The sequence below is a fragment of the Leptodactylus fuscus genome, chromosome 6 (assembly GCF_031893055.1).
Source record: "Leptodactylus fuscus isolate aLepFus1 chromosome 6, aLepFus1.hap2, whole genome shotgun sequence".
Taxonomy (NCBI): Eukaryota; Metazoa; Chordata; class Amphibia; order Anura; family Leptodactylidae; genus Leptodactylus; species Leptodactylus fuscus.
Window position 1 is genome coordinate 124,742,885 of NC_134270.1, and position 21,207 is coordinate 124,764,091.

At 41.6% G+C, this 21,207-nt stretch overlaps 1 protein-coding gene across 2 annotated transcripts in view; it reads right to left on the reverse strand.

Moving 5' to 3' along the window:
* Positions 1-766: 766 nt before the first annotated feature.
* RARA (retinoic acid receptor alpha) overlaps positions 767-21,207 on the reverse strand; it is a 94,372-nt gene continuing 73,931 nt past the window's right edge. For both annotated transcript variants that reach the window (XM_075278318.1, XM_075278319.1), the window contains 7 exons: positions 12,767-12,915; positions 9,647-9,788; positions 6,862-7,022; positions 5,941-6,117; positions 4,995-5,199; positions 1,985-2,143; positions 767-1,330 (listed from right to left, as the gene is read on the reverse strand). In XM_075278318.1, the coding sequence (XP_075134419.1) occupies positions 1,122-1,330; positions 1,985-2,143; positions 4,995-5,199; positions 5,941-6,117; positions 6,862-7,022; positions 9,647-9,788; positions 12,767-12,915 (1,202 nt within the window). In that variant the 3' untranslated portion in view covers positions 767-1,121. The remainder of the gene's footprint in view (positions 1,331-1,984; positions 2,144-4,994; positions 5,200-5,940; positions 6,118-6,861; positions 7,023-9,646; positions 9,789-12,766; positions 12,916-21,207) is intronic.

Below are 21,207 nucleotides of genomic sequence, written 5' to 3' on the forward strand. Positions count from 1 at the left end.
AGGTGTAAAAACGGCAAGTTCTGTGGGGGAGGAGGTAAAAGTTGGGGGTAAAGGAGATTGCAACATTTAGTGGTTAAAAGAAATACGTGAAACCAGTGATACTGTGCAGCTGGTATATAACAACTATGAATATGGCTTCAATCCCCAAGGTACCAAAGTCATAGGGATAGCCATTTATCTGCAGTTCAATCCTTCCATGTGGTCAGCAGTAGCGGACTGACCATTGGGACCCTCCACTTCCATGTCACCCAGCAGAAAGCACTCTGCCATTAAACACACTTGCGCCCTTATAATGAAAGCGTGTTGATGCTTCCCATTAGGACGCCCAATGTCCAAAGCAAACAGCCATGTTTTCCAGCCTAGATGTACATACTGACACTTTATAATATCTTAAAAGGTTCCGGTGTCGACTAGAATCAAGGGAGAAAATGTAGCAAAAATATATATATACAATTTTTCTTCGTTTTGCACCAATTTATATAAGATCCTAAAATGCGTCATTTTTTTCCAGTTACAATACCTCAAGCTGCACGGATATTATCCTATGTAAAGATCCAGAAACTGCGGTAGAAACAGTGAAATCCATTTTAAAAGCAGAGTGCTCTGGGGGTGCAAAATGGCAGTGAATGGAGTTAATGAACCAGCATAATTCTCCTGCATGAAGTGGCTTTAAAATGGTCACCTCCTTAGCGGTCTGAGAATGTCCCTTAAGCCGCTTCCCAACCCCAATGACATGGACGCAGTGAGATTCTGCTCAATCTTAGTCTTTGTTTTGAGTCTGTTCTCCATCCAGTGGGTGTGAGAAGAGTACTGTCCAGAGGCACAAGGTTGAAACTTAAGGAAATGAGGGACTGAGGGCTACAAGTCCATGCCTGGATCACCCTCTCTCCTGCAGAGACTAAGTCCCAGGACTAAATACAGCACAGTGATGATTCCCGGTTGAGGTTTAAAGAGAGTACAGTGGAAAGGTAAAGCATGGTTCAGTGAAGATGATCCAGGGAAGGACAAAGATGTAGGAGAGAATGTGGAGATTTGAGAGAAGTAAAAAGTGAAAAGTACCAGAAAAGTCTGTGCATGAGCTGGTGAGTCTGTGCCATGTTGCCATGCTGGCTGGCAAAGGGTCAGGGTGAGTGTGTCGATGGGCTGCTGTGAGTCGAGCTGGGAGAAAGGCTGGGGCTGCAGCTCCCTGGGGGGACAGGAGTAGGGGGCAGCCTACTAGGAGATGCTGCTCCTATGTTGTCTAGGCCTTCAGAGTTCTCTAACATCTCCTGGATGAGAGGAGGCATAGATCCTGGGATTTCCATCTTCAGAGTGATCACACGTTCAGCACCTGCGGAGTCAAAAACAAATGTTAGCTTGTGGGTGATATAAACACATTAGCCACCATAATGGAATATGTCTGACCTATGTCATGTGTATATCTACGACAACGTGGCTGCAACAAGATTAGTATGAAAAAGGGGTTGTCCACTTTCAATTTTCCTTTTTTGTTAGAAGACTTCCCTCAGAACAAGCTCATCATAAGGTGGACAGCTTTTGGGATACCCAGCGGTCAGCAATAATCTCTAAGCAAGTATTTTGTTTCCCTGCAGTGTCCCCAGAGGGTAAATGAAGCATTACATAATGTCCATTGAATATACAAAACTACAAGGACATGTAAGGTCCTCCAACGTAGGAGACACGCTCTGCTCTGATTACTGGGGTTCTCCTCTTCACATCACCCCTCTATTACGTTAAGCCAATTTACATATAGGGAAATCAAAGTAGTACAGGCTGACTGAACACTTGTTCCAGAGACAATGGCTGCATCAACTCAATGCCTTATTATTGCTTGTTATTACGGTCAGATGATGAATGCACATCCAGACCAGCAGTATCCATCATGTCTGAATAATGTCTGAATAATGTCTGAATAATGAAGTAACGTTTCATTATGTATCAACCTCTAATGATCAATATAATTCCAGACTGCCTGACCACTCACCCTTGGCACTGATGCTTCGCAAGTCTGTGATCTTCATCAACATTTTGGGGAACATGTGGGGTTTTTTGGGTCTTCTCCTCCTGACATATATTTTAAGTGCCTCCAGCAGTGGTTCTTGTAACTTGTCCACCTTATCTGGCTGCTCCAGGTCCTGTCGATCTGATTAAAATCATTGGATTATTACATAATATTTTATATAGTATTTACTACATCCACAGATAGATGTCTATGCGCTAAAATAAAGAGAGATCACGATAGAAAATGAATACACTGACTGACCACTGGGTGGCGCTTAATACTCAGGTACAACCACTGCATTGCTTACAAAAGCTAACCTTGTTATACTGTATGATAAATCTGCAAACAGATAAATAGGTTATCTATAAAACTTGGCATTTACATCTTTACAGCTTTTTAAACTAAGAAAGACAAACTCCTTACATTTGCAGGAAAGGAAGCCATTTAACTTTTAAGATTCCTTATAACTCACACTCACCGTAAAGTGCTACACACAGACAGCCATGGCTCAATATCTATAATGTGAAATTAAAGGGGCATGGAAAATGGCACTTTATAAATCTGTACAGCCTGTATGAAATGTATTTGTCTTCACTGTTTTCCTCTGATGTTTCTTGTGTGTGTGTTTTATATCTTGCACTTCATATGATAACATACTTAGCATTTCTGTGATTTTTTTTTTTACAGTAAAGCAGTAAGTTATATATTATTGATCAGTGGTGTAACTAAAGTTTTGTGGGCCCCAGTGCAATCTTTTGTCTGGGCCCCCTACCTCATCCCTACAGTGAATTCTTTATAGTGACGATTACGGTGCTAAGGAGTTTAATCCACCTTAGTGTGGTTCGGGTAATATGTGGGTCTCCTTGGTTTATGGGCCAGATAGAAACTGCAATCTCAGTGCTTATGGGCCCTCGAAGACTCCTGGGCCCTAGCGTGACTGCACCCTCTTCAACCCCTCACTTTACGTCCCTGCTCTTGGTCATCATGTAATCTCTACCCTATAGCTAAAATGTTCATTAAAGAGGTTGTCCAGGGACATGTAATTTAGATACCTGGTCCAGGGACTGCTAATGATGGACCCAGACGTTCTGGCCACATCACAACCCCCAGGTCATGTAATGCAAAGCAGCATTCTGACCCCCGGGTTGTTCTGCCCTCTTACTTCTTCCTAAACTCCAATATCACAGGTAGTTAATTACCTGTGAGATCAAGGAGAAGAGGGCGGAGTGCTGCTTAGGACCACATGACCCCGGGGAAGGGGGGTCATTATATGGCCAGAACCGTTTACACTGTCCCACACATAGGTCCATCAACCGTAATCCCCAAAGCAGGCAAGTACGTTTCCTGGACAAACCCTTTAATATCTGCTTTGTCATGCCTTGTGAGGGTCTCATATAATCTCTGCATTACTTGCTATTGGGAAATACAATTATAAAATCAGCAAATATCTCATATGAAAAGCTCATAACCAATGCAGAGAGATGAGACAGTCGCAAGACTTGACAAAGCAGATGTTAATGTACATTTGAAGTACAGGTTTAGAGATTACATGGTGGACCTACCTCCCCCTCCTCTACTTCCTGTGTTGTTGGCATGTCATAGGATCATGTGACAGCAGGGGGTGGGGGGCTGGAGCTCTGTTGTTGCTGCAGGATACACTAATGCAGGGGTAGGCAATCGTCAGCACTCCAGCTGTTGTAAAGCAACAACTCCCAGCATGTATACTCGCTCTGCTGTTCTTGGAAATCCCATGGAAGTGAAAGGCGCATGTTGGGAATTGTAGTCTCACAGCAGCTGAAGTGCCGAAGGTTGCTGACCCCTGAACTAGTATATAACCCAATGAATTGCACATGAGTTGAGGAGTGAGCAGGAATACAGTGGTGAGGCAGAAACAATTGCATCATGAGACTTGTAGTACTAATAGCAAACTGGCAGTGAAAGTCCCACCTCAATATTCTGAAGCCTGACTGTGGCAACGGTGTCATACTGGGAATCAGTGATGCTATAATCTGGGTTTCCGGTGCCAAATGATCTGGACTGCAGCATAAACATGTTTTGAACAGTGTGTTATTTTTCCATCGTCCCCAGAAGGGACATTTAAGCTGGTCCTGCACATTCTATGTATATTATTTGGGATCGATCTACTGGATTTCATCATTCCCCTATCCTTTTTTCTTGGGGAGTGGCAGTAGTTCTTCCCCGGGAGCTGAGTGTGCATGTGTATGACAAAGAGTTTAGGAGAGAAAGATAACTATATATGACCAGTCTAGGTTACACCTAGAAACAATTCAGTTTTATCAAGAATATACTGATGTCAGACTGTTCTAACTTTTATGAAATTTTATCTCAAGTTTTTAGGGGTGTTCACCCGTAACAATTTGATGCTGAATTTGTCAACCAGAAAATTTCTGCCTCAGAAATGTGAAGCAGATTTCTTTTGCTTGTCAAAGACTGACGAAGATTAGAATTAGGAATTTGGAGCGGATTTTGAAGCTGAACTTGGATTTGGAGAATAGTACCATTGTATTTTGCCTTTATTGGGAAGGGCAAAATTCCGTGAGTGGGTTTGACAAGTTCCACCCAGACAAAAAAGGTGTATTTTCCACCTCGCACTCATTTCAACAGGAGTTCTCAGTCGGAATCCGCCTGAACAATGAGTAGGACGCTTATGTTTTTATATTAGCTGAAAAAATCAGCCACTGCTTCTCACTCAAATGAATGGAAGGAATATTTCAGGCGGGTTCAAATTCAGCATCATATTCCTATGTGTGAACACCGCATAAAAAGCAATTTTCCACCAGAATTTGTAATCTGTAGAGATATTCTACTTGACAACACAATGGCTGTAGTCGATAAGCATTGTACTGACAATAGGGAAGGGGCAACAGCAGACAATACATTACATTTTGTATCTTTAGGTATTTGACTAACCAGAGCTTTATAGAGTTAAGGGAAGAGAAATTGGGGAAATGTTAAGCTACCCATCTCATACCTCCAGAGATGAGGCAAATGGCGCTCAGGAGACCAGTCTCTGCATCATCCATTTCTAGCGGTAGTAGCTGGTTGGCGAAGGCGAAGACTAGATCTGTAAGAGGACCAAAGCCAGCATTGTGCATCTGTGTCCGGTTGAGGGTCAAGCCATCTGAGAAAGTCATGGTGTCCTGGTCAGGTGTGTAGCGTATACAAATTCGTAAGATCTGCAATAAACCAAAACAGAATGTGGAAGAATTAGAGAGCAGGAAAATGAAGGAATGTATGGAGACACAATATGGCAGCGGGCGAGAGTGTCCATACAACTGCTCACACTGAATAAGGAAATACTCATGCATAAAACTGTAAGCAGTTTATACAAGTGTATCCCTCCATGTGTCCGATAATAGACCTGAGCCACAAGAAACAATAGGGCTTACGTAATAAGAGAGTGACAGCAGAATATGTGCTAGAGCTCACAGGAAACAGATCGCTCGTTCATTTACATTAGTTTCGCTTGACTAGGCTAAAAGCTTATTGAAGATGGTTACTAAGAATGACAGTATAGTACATGCAGACACTGCAACAACTGAGCACATAGCAGCCTCAAGTTACAACCTCCCTAAAAGTGTGCTAACTGCACATAGAGATGTAATAGTTATAGACCTCATCTAATAAAACTGCTGTGCCAGGAGTGGCCAGAATTCTGCAAAAACTAAAGGTGTACTATGAATGGTTGCTTTGACCAATTCTATTCTTATCTAGAACAAGCACACCCAACTAAAAACTATGTGCTTTTACAAGAAATCATAAAGCTGACGGACACAAACAGCTTCACTAGGATTCATGCAGTAGCTTTTGCAAGCAGACACTGTATGATAACGGTATATTTGCATGGTGTGGTAATGATAGACCAGAGGCGTCCATGTGAATATAACTTTATAACGTGGCATAAAACCGTAACTTACCAGGATATCCAGGCAGGCGGCTTTAAGGAGAGTTATTTGATCAGCTATGGTGAGAGTGGTAAATCCCGGTAACTGTTTGGCAAATTCCACCGTCTTTATTATACATTTGGTGGACAGCTCGCTGAATTTATCCCACAGATCAATGTCCAGGGAGACTCGCTGTTCAGAGCTGAAATTCTGAAAAATCAAAGGAAGGATTTAATGCAGAGAAAAGAAGAGAATGGAAGGAATAAGCTACAAACTTTGTCCCCTCAATAGTGTCACCCATCTCTTTCTTCAAAGCTGGGTATAAGTAATATGTATGATCATTCCTATAATGACAAATAGCCAGATAAACATTTATATGTTAATGATGTATATGTATTAAATTGCCTATTTTTGACACTCTTAAGAGTATGTCCATATGGTATACAATACAATTTATTTGGTTATAAGTGGTCACTAACTTCTAATGAAAACAATGGAAAGCAAATTTCAGGGGTTTTCCCAAGACTATTTCAATACATTTTCTGAAATTCTCTGGCCATACCTTTAGTTGGTAGAAAAACCTCAGTGAGAGTGAACGCCTACAGATTTCTTATATATAAGTATGTGGTGTGATTTTCCAGTATTCTCACTTTTCTTGATAGAAAATGACGGGGGTGAGTAGGGGGCTTTCCCACTCTCATGAACAAAATTAGCCATGAGAAAATTGTTCTTCTGTATGATATTTTCATTCATTCCTATGCTGTAATAGACTGCAATGATAATGGGAGATTCTTCCACATGAGAAGACAGCATGGCACCAGTATACATGGCACACATGGTATGTGTGAGGCCCTCTTATAGATTTTGCATTAGGTCCCGGCAGCTTCATGTTACGCCTTTTCCCATAATATTCTGGGCCTATCATAGATAATACAATAGGAGGGTGCCACTCACTGTAGTGTATTTGCCTAGCTGGCACAGTGAAGGGAAGGTTTCCTGGTGAGCTTTCCGCACTTTCTCGATCAGGTTTTCAGTCTCTGGGCTCAGCACATAGCTCTCTGTTACTTCAGGTTTTGGGGGTTCCTTCTTTTTCTTGTTGCGGTCGTTGCGTACAGCTGGAGGAGGAGGAGAGGGAGATGTACCGATTAGAATCAAAGATCATAGACCTGAAATAGTGACATGTACATGCTTTAAATGTCATCTGCTCTCCCTCTGAATACAGGATTACAGGATGGGAAAATAAGATCTAGGTCTTAACTGATATAAATAGTCACAGCTGGATAAATGAAAACCAAAGTTTGTTTGTGAGTAGGAAATTTATACTGATACATCCTGAGCCACTGCTTATATATTTGGTTGTATAGGGTGAAGGTGCAGGGCTTGGTGGAATATACAGATAGTGTGACTACTGCTGTTACCTCCTCTTTGCCCTTAAAGGGATTATCCAGCACTTTTAAATTGATGTCCTAGCCATAAGATCTGGCATCAATATTAGATTGACAAAAGCCCCAAAGATCAATAGTTTCCCTTTGCTAGCACATGCTGCATTGCTTGCTCGCCATAAGGAGTACTGAAGTCCCATTCAAGTCTAAAGTAGGGTGACTGAGCACTGCAGCTCACGCTGGCACTGGAAAACAGCTGATGTGTGGGTGTCCTGGCAGTCGCACCCTCTCCGATCTAAAATTAATGTCCTATCCTATTTATAGGGCATTCATTTAAAAAAGCTGAAAAGCCCCTTAAAAGTGTCAAACTGTTTGTGGAAAAAAATAGCAGTAAGTGCTCCAAAGCAAGAAATAAATGCAATACTCACCTTCCCATTTCCCTGCAGATGCTCTGGAGGACCCCACTGTACTGCGAGTACAACGGCCAGCAATGACAGGTTGTACCACGTGTGACCGGCCAGTCAGTGGCCTCCAGGGTCATAGGCCATACTGAATGCTGCAGTGTGACCAATCACAACTAATCTTTATGAGGACTATGCACAATATAGTGTATAGTGACCATCAAGACTGAAAAACCAGTGCTGGATTCTGGTACCACAACCGACCAGAGACCCATGCGTCTGTATTACTGCAGGCTATGATATCTTCTTACATGATCAAGCACCACATAATGACTCATGTGTGTCCATGCTGAATAGCTGATATGGATAGCGGTATAATAGTAAAATGTATATGGCATTGCAGATAAAACTGACACATTAGAGATAACAGCATCTATGACAAAAAAGACCCGTACTGCGGAGCCTTTATCTGCAACAAGTTGTGGTTTGTGGTGTAAGTAACATGACAAAGAATGAGGCTTCAATGCTTGGCAGCCCACCATGTTTTCCATGTCAGTCTTTTTGCTAAAGATTACAGATGGAGCAGAGTTTATTACAGCGCATCACGCTACAGATTAGCATCCTTATCTCACACAGCTAAACTTAAATTTATCCTGATGGGTCTAAAACAGTGTGGGGTAATCTCTTAATCCTTGCAGACTTTCCACGCACAAAGAAGTGTATGTAGTTTACATGTAGCATGCAGTGTATGGTTCGTATAGTATACGATTCACAGTTGAAGTTACAATCTGAAAATAAATGACTTTCATGACCTTTGGATCAGGACACTTTACTTTATCATATTCTATACCAGTGTTTAACAGCCTTTTCAAGCCAAGAATACCCTTGTGGAAAAAAGTTCCAACTGAGCACCCCGAGCAGGCACAGATCCTGCTCCTCATCTCAAATGGGGAAGAAAATCTGGTGCTCATAGCAAATCCTTCTGCTTATGAGGCATCTTTGGCTATCATACTTTTCGCTTCCAACAAGCTGCCTGTTTGTTCAGCACAAACTACCCACTACTACTACTACTACTGTAGAAGAGATCTGCCCCCTTTACCCCGGTTTCTGATGTTTTGCTTCTACTTGGCAGCTAATGTACTTCAGTATTTGAAGATGGTGGGTGTAATGGATGGTACTACCCCCCAGGAGCCACAGCACGTACCCCCAGAGGCTGCATGGCGTATCTCCTGGGGTACGTGTACCACAGGTTGAGGCCTACTGTTCTATACAATGATTTGTAGGACTGCAAACAACCTGCACTGATGCAGAGGGATATACAGACTGGTCCACCAGAAAACCTCCACAGAAGGAAAACTTGTTTGAAATATGAAGGTAATATTAGCACATATGGTAGACATGGATCCTCCATTGGCTGCACTTGAAGCATAGAATATAGAGGGGTAGCAATATCCCACTGTAGTGCTCAGGTAAAGGGGTGAGATAGGATGAGGGATCTATTACAACATTAATGCCATTGTAGCACAATCCTAAATGTCCAGAAGTTTTTAGGTCAGAGGGGACCGTCTGGGAGGCAAATTCATGAACATGGACAATTTAGATTGTTTAACCAATTGCAGATGACACTGAATTTGCTGTATGGGCAATGACATACTTTTGAGAGGCAGACAAGGAGTGGTACACTAACCACCCAGTCACACCCACTGTTTGTCTTTACTGTCTTTGGGGTCTCCTATATATAGGAGAGGAACGTCTTAGGTCTTGGATATGAAAAGTATATAAGTCCATCCAATTCACCTAATAGAATACAATGGCTGAATCACCTTGCAGGTCACTCGCTATAAATTCTGAAGGTGAATCACAAAGCGACACCCAAAGTATTGAATGGTGGTCTGAACAAATATGGACACATACAATCTGACCAACTGGAATAGGGCACATGTACACGTCACTTACATTCTTTGGACATGCCAACCTCGAAGCATTTCTGTAGCCGGCAGTACTGGCAGCGGTTCCGCGTTACTTTGTTTATGATGCAGTTCTTGTCTCTGTGACATGTGTACACCATGTTTTTCTGTATGCTGCGTCGGAAAAATCCCTAGAAAATATACCAAAAAATGAATTAATATTATCACCTACATGTGATCTTTTTCGAACACATCCATATTGATGATCAGAGACTTTTATTGTTTTGCTCTATCTTAGAAAATTTCTATTCACAGCAATGACGTATTTCTGGCTACAAAGCACAAAAAAAGCAGCTTTTCTAAGAAAAAACTAAACTCATGCGTATATAGAATAGGGCTAATGTCCAAAGGGCATATACAAGTGTAATAGTGCCGACTCCGAGTTTGTTAAAAACACGAAAGTAAATGTGTACTTGCTGGCGATATTACAGTGTATTATTTGTTGGTGAAAGCTGGGATTGGTGAATCCTTTTGAGAATGCTATGGATTCCTTTGCATTAAGAAACTATTACCTACAGGTATTATAGAGAACCTGTTACCTCTCTTGGCACCTTTGTCCTAGTAAATAGTATTTCCTATAAAAATAAAACTTCTGTGTCGTGCCATCCATCTGCTATTTCTTCTAGAAATATATGAGGAAACCAACTTCAATAGTGCATGTCCTACATAGTCTGGAGCGAACAGTGCTGGTAGGTCAATGTCAGAGGGTGTTGTGATATACAGTGCCTCACCAACAAGGGAAATTGTAATACCCAGGTGTTACACTCATTCACAAAGGAATACCCACATAGAAATGTCAGATTGCTGCAAAACACATGTGGTTATGTCTCAGGCAGATATGTAAAAGATTACAAGAGGGTATAGAAGGTGCTTCCCTACCATTATTTTGGGTAGTGTACCTCTTAGTGAGAGATTATTGATATCTAGGTATTGACATTGGAGACATTTTGCTCAAATGAAAGATTTGAATTGGAACTGTATTGTCTTAAATAAATCCAGGTTCTGTTTGGAATCCAAAGATGGTTGGGTTGGAGTATGGAGGCCTTGTGATGAGCGCTTCAGTCCTGCCGAGCTATGGAGCAATGCATTGCTCCAACTGCTGGTGTGATGGTCTGGGAAGCCATTGCATGCAGCAGTCACTGTGACTGTCGGGATCTACATGCCCAACTGCAACATCTGTGAGCAAATGTGCCGCAGGATCCATATGGAACCTTTATACCTCCATGTATCTTATCTTGTATCCAGGCTAGAGGCAGCCCATCATAGTGCTAGAGCCTCCTCAGTGTCAGTTTTCCCCAACAGACCTATCATTTCGCTCTAATACTCTAGTCACTTCCATATATCATCATTACATTAACACATATAAAGTTTAATTTGGTTCCAATAATCCCTCCTTAGTGCATTTTTTTTTTGACAATGAGTGTATTTATACATTTTCAGGAGGAATAACAGAGGAACATCACATTGGAGAGTTCTAAGAAAAGATGCTCCAGGGTTTCATGAATAAAGCAAAGTATTTCTTAAAACAAACTGAACTAGCAGGTATATATGAATGAGATCCTTCATTGTTATTAACTGCCTTCTCTGGTAGTTGCTCATGAGCAATAATGACATCACAAGCTGCAGTCAAACAACATTACATCATCCAATAGCTCAAATGCCGTATCCCTTTAAGGGTATGATGAGCAGTGGTTGGAGAGAATTAGATAGGACTAAAGGGGTTTCTGGGACTTTAAAATTCAGGACCTACTCTTAGACCATTAGTCTCCTTAGATTGGTGGGTCCCCTGTCAGTCAGCGTATGGGAGAGGCACGGCCACCGCTATGATATTAGGTCATCAATTGTTAAGTCTCAAAAAAACACTTTACGAAGCTTGAAGACATTTTAGTGTTAAAAACCACTTAACCATTTTACTGTTAGTGACATTTATGACGATCAATAGGACATAAAAGTGATTGACGTTGGTCTTTTTCACAGCTTACATAAAGAATTATTCCACAGTATCTTTATAAATGATGTACAGTTTATACATGACATATTATGCACTGATCCAGTATAATATGTACTATAGTATTATGCCCTAGAGCTGCATTCACCATTCTGCAAGCTTCAGAGCTGAACACCCCACAGTGTTATATGAGCTGAGCCAAGTTGTTGTGGTTGTTGTCAAAGTTGCTGATTGTTTCCTAATAAGTACCAACTCTGGGCTACATTTACAGGCGGTAGCTAGGTATTGGACAGATTACATAATGACAGAGAGATACTGTATCAGTCTCCACCTGCAAGCAATGAATCTGCAGCTACTCAACCTAAACAATCTGAACAAGCTAACCAAGTCAAATCACATTACCGATAACACACAGAGTTATAATGAATCTGTGCGCTGTTGTGTTGCGATCTTGTGATTCCACGTCCCATGCTGAGTGAACATCACAGCAGTGAGAGCCGCAGACTCCTTATATGAGGAAGAACCTCTTATCTGCTCTGAATGAGCCCACAGCAGGATGGAGAGAAGCCTCTAACATAAGAATCAATAGGTATCAGTAATGCTGTGCGGCACCAAACCATTGCCAGGCTTTGTGAGTGGAGCTGGGCATTTAGGAAAGTCATGATCTAGGAATTACATTACATAACTAAAGCAGATCTTTAGCCATCCTTAGGGTGTGTTTACAAGCATTCATGTTACATGGATTTCCATGTGTATTCCTCACCAAAATCTGTCTCCTACTGATTTACATGGGAAACTGAGCTATATTTTATATGGTACTCCTCCATTTACTCAAGTAGATTGTACACAGAAGTCATGGTGGTTTATCACATGTAAAACGGTATCAAAAAATGGGGCTAACTCCTGGGCAAATCCGCAGCATATCAATATGCAAGTCTGCAGCACAAAGCCAAGTGTTAGCCTCAGATTTCTGCAGGGGATTCATGTTAAACATTGTCTGAATATGCTAGAAATGACTGATAAAGATCACAGAGCCTTCAATTTTATCCCCCCTTTAATGGGTGTTAAACGAGTGAATGGGCATTTATAGTAGAGTTGTTCTTCTATAGGCACCATATAGGTAATACAGTACTGTGAATCATTTACATAATGGACACTTACTTTACAGCCTTCACAGGCACTGACTCCATAGTGATAACCAGAACTCTTGTCTTGACACACAAAACAGGGTTTGTAGATTCTGGGGAGAGGTGGTGGGGACGGGGGACTGGGGACAATTTCCTCCGAACTGGTGCTCTGGGTTTCAATTGCTAATGAGAAAAAAACAAAGAAAAAATATAAATTATTATATTATACAATATATATATAAATACAGTATTGATATATTATCTAACTGCCTACAGCAAACTTAGGAATAGACCCTGTGTCATAAGAGCTAACAATCTACCTAGAAAATTTCATTTAAAGACCATTTACTTGACCCTACTATCACTTGCTTGTCAGGTGATCGCATACTTTAGGTAACATAAAAGATGGTCGGCAGCAGATCTTCTAGTGTGCTGCTCACAAAGTCTATATGGGAAAGAATGATTCATTTATCCCTATACAAGTAATGATGATCTGCTGCAAAGTAGTAGGCAATTATCGGGAACAAATGCTCCTAGAAAGAGCTGTAATGGACCACATACCAGTGTAATGTCCTTAACCTCTGTAGATTTAGAGAAACCTCACTATACAATATGCAAATAAAGGAGCTGGTGCACTGGGGGTGGGCCTTCAGCTGCACATGCACCACTCTTATTACTCCTCTTCTGTCTGTGCTGCCCTGTGCAGTGGAAGCTGATTTAGGATTGGATGGATCACATTATAGTAATAAGAGAACCAGCTCCCCCGCACAGGTCAGCACAGACATGAGAGGGACATAGGTGATACATGGAGAATAGAAGGCCCGCCCTCAGTGCACCAACTTCCTCACTGTCATATTGATTCAAAGTGAAGTTTCTCCAAATCTACAAAAGTAAGAGACATTACACAGGCATGTTTATCAGTGTACCGCGCTGTATAACACTGTGGTGGCATCCCAGTATACTTAAGGGAAGGTGATAGACTCCCTTTAAGGCCATTTTTGTAGGAAGCCAACTTGTGTGTACTTTTCTATCCAAAAGAGGCAATGCAGCAGCAGAGAACCAATGAAGGTGCAGGACATCCAGGTCAGCAGTGCAAACCAATGAAAACATATCTAAAGGAAAACATGGACTATGAGAGCACAAACTTCACAAAATCTATATTTCTGATACTGTAACACAGCAAACCTTATGATACCCAGCAATGAAAAAAAGTGAGTGATGCTTCACCATGAGGCCACTTCAAAGTGAATCTATTATTAATACTACCTATTAACATCGTCGTCGATTTAGGACCAAAAATCAAAGTAGATTAATTTTTAATATATCTTTATAGCGGCTAAAGCTCTTTTTTTTTCCCAGACACAGAGCTTCAAATGCTCTACATAGATGAAATATAAAATTCATACTGCCAGTAATCACCACTAGAGGGAGCACAAAGTACTCTTATTATTGTCTTCACTATTTAAATCAGCATACAGCAAGTACAGTAATCCGCATACAGTGAGCTCCCCCTAGTGGTGCCTGCAGGCGGCTAGTGTACTATGCTTGATATGTACACCCAAGTCTCCTGACAGATATTATGCCTGACTGATCCATCATTGGGGCTGAATGCTGATTTCTGTCTAACGTTCTGGTTTTTCCCAATCCTGAGTGTAAACTAGACGGAAAGCTATTGTACACAGATTTGTACGTATTCATAAAGGCTATTTCTATTCAGAGACGAAAAAAAAAGTTATTTATAACAAGGGAAACTGGTATCAGTCGGAGGCCGCTCTGTGGCTCACAAGCAGCCAATACTGATGTACAGTAACCTTCATCTAACAACCACCATAGTGGTAAGGATGGCAATATTTTGGGTAAAGTGAGGTCATACTGGTTACATATATGTACTCTGCTGATATGATACTGCTAATATGATCATTTAAGATACTGGGAAAGCTGGGTGATTACTTAGATGCAATAATCTTGTAATGGCAAGTTTGGTTGTTACTCTACCAACTCAGCTTCCCACATGGCACATTTGTCTACGCATTCAGCAATACCCTGTATAAGATTTTCTGTTTAGGATGCTAGAAAAGTTGGTTGTGTAATGTATTTAGTTTTCAGTCATACAGCGCAATGGATTTGGCATTCAGTCCTATTGGCTTGTGGGTAACACCTTTGGCACATGACTGTCATACACATGCTCCCTCCGGTTTACATAGAAGTTGTATTATTGATCATATCGGTTGTTGACTCCTTAATGGCAAATATGTCTATTTGTTTAGTAAATACATGTCAAGCTCCTGTACCCCTCATATAGTAATCATCTGCCATTCAGGACACTAGAGAAGCCTGGTGACAACCCCAGTAATGGCTTAATAGGACTGATAACAGCACACATCTTGGATGAAGCCTTGTAGGAGGGACCGGACATAGATGATAAACTCTTCTTCTCTGAACAGAAGGGCGAATAAGGTCAGATGTTTGTCAGTTGGGCAAATCCCCAACTATAATGGGGTCCGAATAGAAAGCAGATGGAAGGAGGGGGGAACAAAGTGAGTATTGTTATGTTACTAAGCGGAAAAATGAGCGGGGTTTCAAAGAGAAGAGGCTCGCCACTAATACCAGTCTCCTTATCAAACACACTGTTGTGACAACTGCTCCAAACAATGGCCCAAGGAGGCGACACAGAAATGACACAGAGACAGGTTTACACATGGCGATCCTCCAGTATGTGTCTGATCCATAAATAAAAAAGCGCCATCCAACCACCATCATAGCTCTAAACCAATACTGCCGTATGACAGGTAATACATTTTTTCCTATATAAATGTATTTAGTTCCCATCTGTTCATACAGATATCGCATGGCTGGGTTTGTCATGTGCCTTGATTTCAGAATCTGTGGTCCCAAAAGATTGTCCATAAACTCAGATCTGCTACATCACTGCTGGTTCATATTAGGATTTAGCAAAATCCTATAAACTCCTATTGTGTCTTGCTGCGTGTAATTGACCAGATACAACGGTGATCCATGATAAAAGCTTCAACTGTAAAACACTGTGCACTTTCATCTTGGTGAAATCACAGCATGTGAACACAGCCCAATTCAGCAGACTAGTAAAGGAAACCATAATGACAGTAGTGGGCAAGACAGCGACAATGCTGCTCGACATTTGTCCTGCACCCAGTGTGTTAGGGCTTCATTCCCTGCAAATACCAGGGCTTCAGCCATACACAGCGACATCAAATCTGAAGATTTACTAATAAAGGAATAAGAGTAAGAAAAGAAACAACGTGGCTACAATTACATCTTCTCCAGGGACTGTCACTCAGCTTTCCTAGACTTATAAGTGATATTGTTCAGAAGTATGGGAAAGCTGGGTGATTTCTGTAGGAGCTAAATAGTCATTGTAACCCAGCTTTCTTAGAGAGACTGACAAATGGTTGAGAACAAGAACTGGATATAGGAGATTTGCCTATAAAAGTATTTAATTTTGTAGCAGCTTACAGTCACTCTTTATGTCTAATGTGAATCATTGCCTAAATCTATAGAAGTCAGTGTAAAAGCTGCACAACTGTAAGACCACTATGGAGGCCCATAGAGGTGCAGTACCAAGTGCAACCTGTGGACATGTGTCGCTCTGTTTTTGGTAAAAAAAAATAAAATTTTTTACATTTGCTAATCGATAGTATAAAGTCTAAAACCGGATGAAAATGCCTTAGATGTATCATAGCGAATTGGTTTGGGCGATAAAACTGGCACATAGATTACCTTCCTACAGCACCTATTAGTTGGTCTAGATTGCACCAAAATGCTTGCACACTAAGACACATTTTAGGCCATGACCCCTTGTTAAGCGAGTCAGGGAATATGGACTAACCTGAGATATAACAAACACATTAGTATATTTGCCCCAATGCCCCACCCTGTACACCCCCTTTGACGCAGACTAGTTAACAGATTGCAACCCCTCTGAATCTGACATCTTTGTGAATTGGGGCCCTTAATATCTGCAGTTTGGGAAAACTGGGATCAGACAGATTGGATGCATTACCTACACCATCTCCCTCAGAGATAAGCGGCGCCAGAGGGGCCAAATAACTGTTTTTCAGCAACAGCTTTACAAAAATGTATCCATGGGGAGTTATAGAGGGAAAATGTATAGAATGAAAACAGATTACAGCGCGTTCCCCTCGGTGGCTACGTTCACACAATTAAAGGACGCCACTTTTGACAACAGGGATAACAAATGTGCAGATCTTCCTCTCTGGGCCTCACTCAATTAAAGAGACGGAAACAAAGGAACAATTTTCCTGATGTGGTCTATAACTTGGGGGTAACTCTGATGAGTCAGAGGATGGGTCTTAATTACTGTCCACGCTAATTGTGAACTGGAGCTAATAGCATCTGACAAGCCTAATAATATTAGACTGTCATTATACTGAATCCACAGAAGCAGGTGCAGGGAAACAGATAGCCCTAGGGCCTCATGTTCACATCAGTCCATGGCACATGGGCATCAGACCCCCGGGTACAGAGTATTTGGGTACTATTATACGTCTATTAGTAGTCTAAGATCATTGAAATTGGAAAATTCTGCCAGTACAAGCAGGGACTCACACAAAGTCATCCAGAATTATATATTACGTGTCAAGAACCACCTCAGCTCAACTGCATCAAACACACTCAACCCTGCTGAATCTGTACACTACAAGAGTGCCAAGCAGAGTTATTATCCAAGGCGGGTACTAGAAACCCCTCACACAATGCAGCAGGATATTTATACAAAACACAATACAGAAATGTGCCCGTCATCTCCCTCCCCCAGCAGATCATATTAACGTCCTCACATAACCCCAGCCCAATTGTCAGTTGATCCTGAGTCACTACCTAATCTCTCAAAGTCCTGCGGAAAAAAAAAAGCAGCGACGGCCGCCACCCTCCAGCACGGCACATATACTGTCGTTTTATTAGGAGAACGTGACTTGTGCAACAAACACAAGCCAGTATATAGCTAGAATATAGTAATATACATGACGCAAGGACTACTCCTCCTATTTACAGAGAGCAGGGCCAGTATCTGCACAACTGACCTATATGTGGCCCCATCCAAGCGTTCACTGACACCTTTCTGCACCTACATATAGTTTTTGCAAGACTTTTTTTTTTTTAAAAAATGTTAAATTTATATCACACAAAATACACCAGTATTGCTGAGAATCTTTTGGTGCTTTTAGGTCGAGATCACACGTTACAGAAAAGCTGCATTTTTATTTTTTTTTGCAGGTTTTGCTGCATATTGTTCAGCAAAAAACAACAATGACTTCAAAAGGAATGGGAGACCAGCCAAGATGATTTGGGACATAAATCCTTATAAGCTGGGTATTTAGTGTCCCATAGCGCCCTATTGTGAAGCCATTAGAGATGAGCGAGTACTGTTCGGATCAGCCGATCCGAACAGCACGCTCGCATAGAAATGAATGGACGTAGCCGGCACGTGGGGGGTTAAGCGGCCGGCCGCCGTCAAAGTGGAAGTACCAGATGCATCCATTCATTTCTATGGAGCGTGCTGTTCGGATCGGCTGATCTGAACAGTACTCGCTCATCTCTAGAAGCCATACATGCATCCAACAAAAAAAAGCTTTATACTCACATTGTACTCCCCGCATCAGCACAGTTCTTCACCGAAGCTAAAGGAGTACACCTCGGCCTCAGTGTGCATGCGCCATACCTCCCGCACATGCTTGGATTCACTGAAGAACTGGGAGCAGCAGAAGAGTCCGATGAGCCTCATGGGAGTCATCTTTAGCTAAGTATAAAGGTTTGCACAGATGGCTTTAAAACGGTGATCTGGGGTCGACACTTTTCGACTTGTGGGTGGTGTAGAGTCTCAAATAGACCTGAGAGGTTCTCTTTATTGTTATTTATTATGCTTACTTGTATAGCGCCATCATATTCCGCAGCGCTTTACAGACATTGACAGTCACTGCCCCATATAGGGCTCACAATCTACATTCCCTATCAGTCTGTCTTTGGAGTGTGGGAGGAAATCGGAATACCTGTTGAAACCCACGCAAACACAGAACATGCAAACTCCTTGCAGATGTCCTTAGCAGGATTTGAACCCAGGACTCCAGCACTGCAAGGCTGCTAACCACTGACGCACCCCTTAAATCCACTCTTAGCTTTGGCTAAAAAAAAACCCAAACAAGCATCTTTTCTGCAATGTGTAGCCTTAGGTGTCCCCCCCCCCTTTTTTTATCTTTTATTCACACAGCTTATTTACTGCATTTCCTTCAATTAATTCTATGTATTGTTTATATATGTAAAGTATATCATAGTGATAAATGAAAGATTACAGCTCTACTTAGAGCTGCAATACCAGACATGAACAGTGAAAAACAGTGGTGCTGTCTCTCGGAAAAAAACAAACAAAAAAAACCTGTCTGCAAATAAAAACAAGAATACTACCTGGCACTTATGTGCTATTTGCTTTAATATGAAATATGTCCTGTAGGGGTGACTAGTAATAATCCTATATACAAACTGTTGTAAAGAGCTTTGGCTGTACAGAGTGATAACATGGCAGCCATAGCAGTCTATAGCACATATTGTATGCCTGTGAAGCATATGGAGTTTGCTCCACTGAACACTGCATGAAGGAGGTATTCTTCCTGGTGGTAACATTGCTTCCAGGGGGGAATATACTGACGACACTATACCGCACACACACACACCATATGGAAGCACAAGGAGTGCGTATGGCTTCTAATAACGGTGCATCAAGGACTCTGTATGTCACCATATAGGCAGTGTAGAGACATAGGAATAAATGACTGTAATCTGGCGATCTCCTGGTTAAAAATCAAAGAAAGCCCCTATACTCCACATGTCTTATCTGTCATGGCTGCCCCACTAATCTTCTGATTGTCCACAGAAAGATAACACTTTAGGATGCTCCAAGAACAGGAATATCCGCTCAAATGCTGTGCTGACGTCTGACATGATACAAAGCAGATCTATTGTATGGCAACTATCTATCAGTTAAGACTACCTTCACATCTGTGTCAGAGCCCTTCAGGTGGATGGTCCATGTGAAATCAGGATCCTGTCATTAAATGGATCCATTCTATTGTTCAATCTGTTCTTCTGGTCCTACAATGGGACCATAAGAATGAATTGACCACCACCAGGGTGAGGGCACCCATACCGACGCTCGTCGTTCACACTACAGCTGTTAGTGTCTGTTGCCGGCATCCATAAGAAAATGTTAACAACAAAAGATACTAAGAGATCTGTTAAAAATCACATTGATTTCAATGAGATTTGATCTAGGTTTTCCCATGACAAGTCCGTTATTTTGGTAATGATAATGCTGATGCAGGACATTTGGCTCCGTTCAAGATGACAGATGTGAAGTGTACATAACGTCTATGGCATACAGACATATATTGGTAACGGATGGTCCTGTTATACCGTCCATTATTTCTGTCCGTTTTTTTCTACATGTGCTCAGAAAGCAGAACAAACCCCCCCCCAAAAAAAAAATAAAAAAAATACAACAAACGGTATAATAACGGACAATAATAGACACTAACACGTGTTATGATGCTAATGTGTCTGTTTTTCTAACCAATGCATTAAATGGACCAGCTCAAAAAAATAAACGGACACATTAACACCAGGCAATGTCCATTATGATAGGCGTCCATCTTCTTTTTTAATGGATTCTATCATAAGGGAATTCCAATGGTGGTGTGAGCGACCCCTAAGGGCATATCCATACATGGCAGATTTGTTACAGTAAGTAATAACTAAAAAACCTGTTTTGTTCACCTGGATGGAGATGTGTTGGTGCCAAGCATGTGGACTTAAGCAGGATAATTCAGCAAATAAACCTGCTGTGAGCGGTTACCCTTACTACTACCTTTGGTTGGATTATTCAGGTCACACAAATTTAACCTTACTACTACCTTTGGTTGGATTATTCAGGTGCTTTCAGGTCACACACGCAGTACAATGCTGGCATGTGTGGCAAGCATTAGGCACAGCCACAAGCTCATTACGGCAACTTAGACATAATATGGCTTTGCAACGTTGATCAGTGCGCTGACCATAACCTCCAGAAGCATTATAGGTCAAACCCTGAAACGGCACAGAACAGTAAAGTGTTGGTACATTGTGGTTCTAATATTCTATCCATGAAACAGGAGGTTTAGGATGAACAGTGTATCCAGAATGGAGCGTGCCTAGTAAACATGACCAGGCTATCTAAATGATTAATGCTGACAGTATTGACCCTGGCGTAAAAGTAACATACATGATGTGTTGTCTGTGAATGGCAGGTATAAACACTAATCGATGCTATATCACCGCACAATGTAACCAGATTCCTTGGACAAGAGTAATAGGATGTTTACACAACTTAGCAAACATTAATTCCTGCAGGACAGGTCGGGTCTAGCAGGCCTGAGAGCTCCAGCAGTTTCA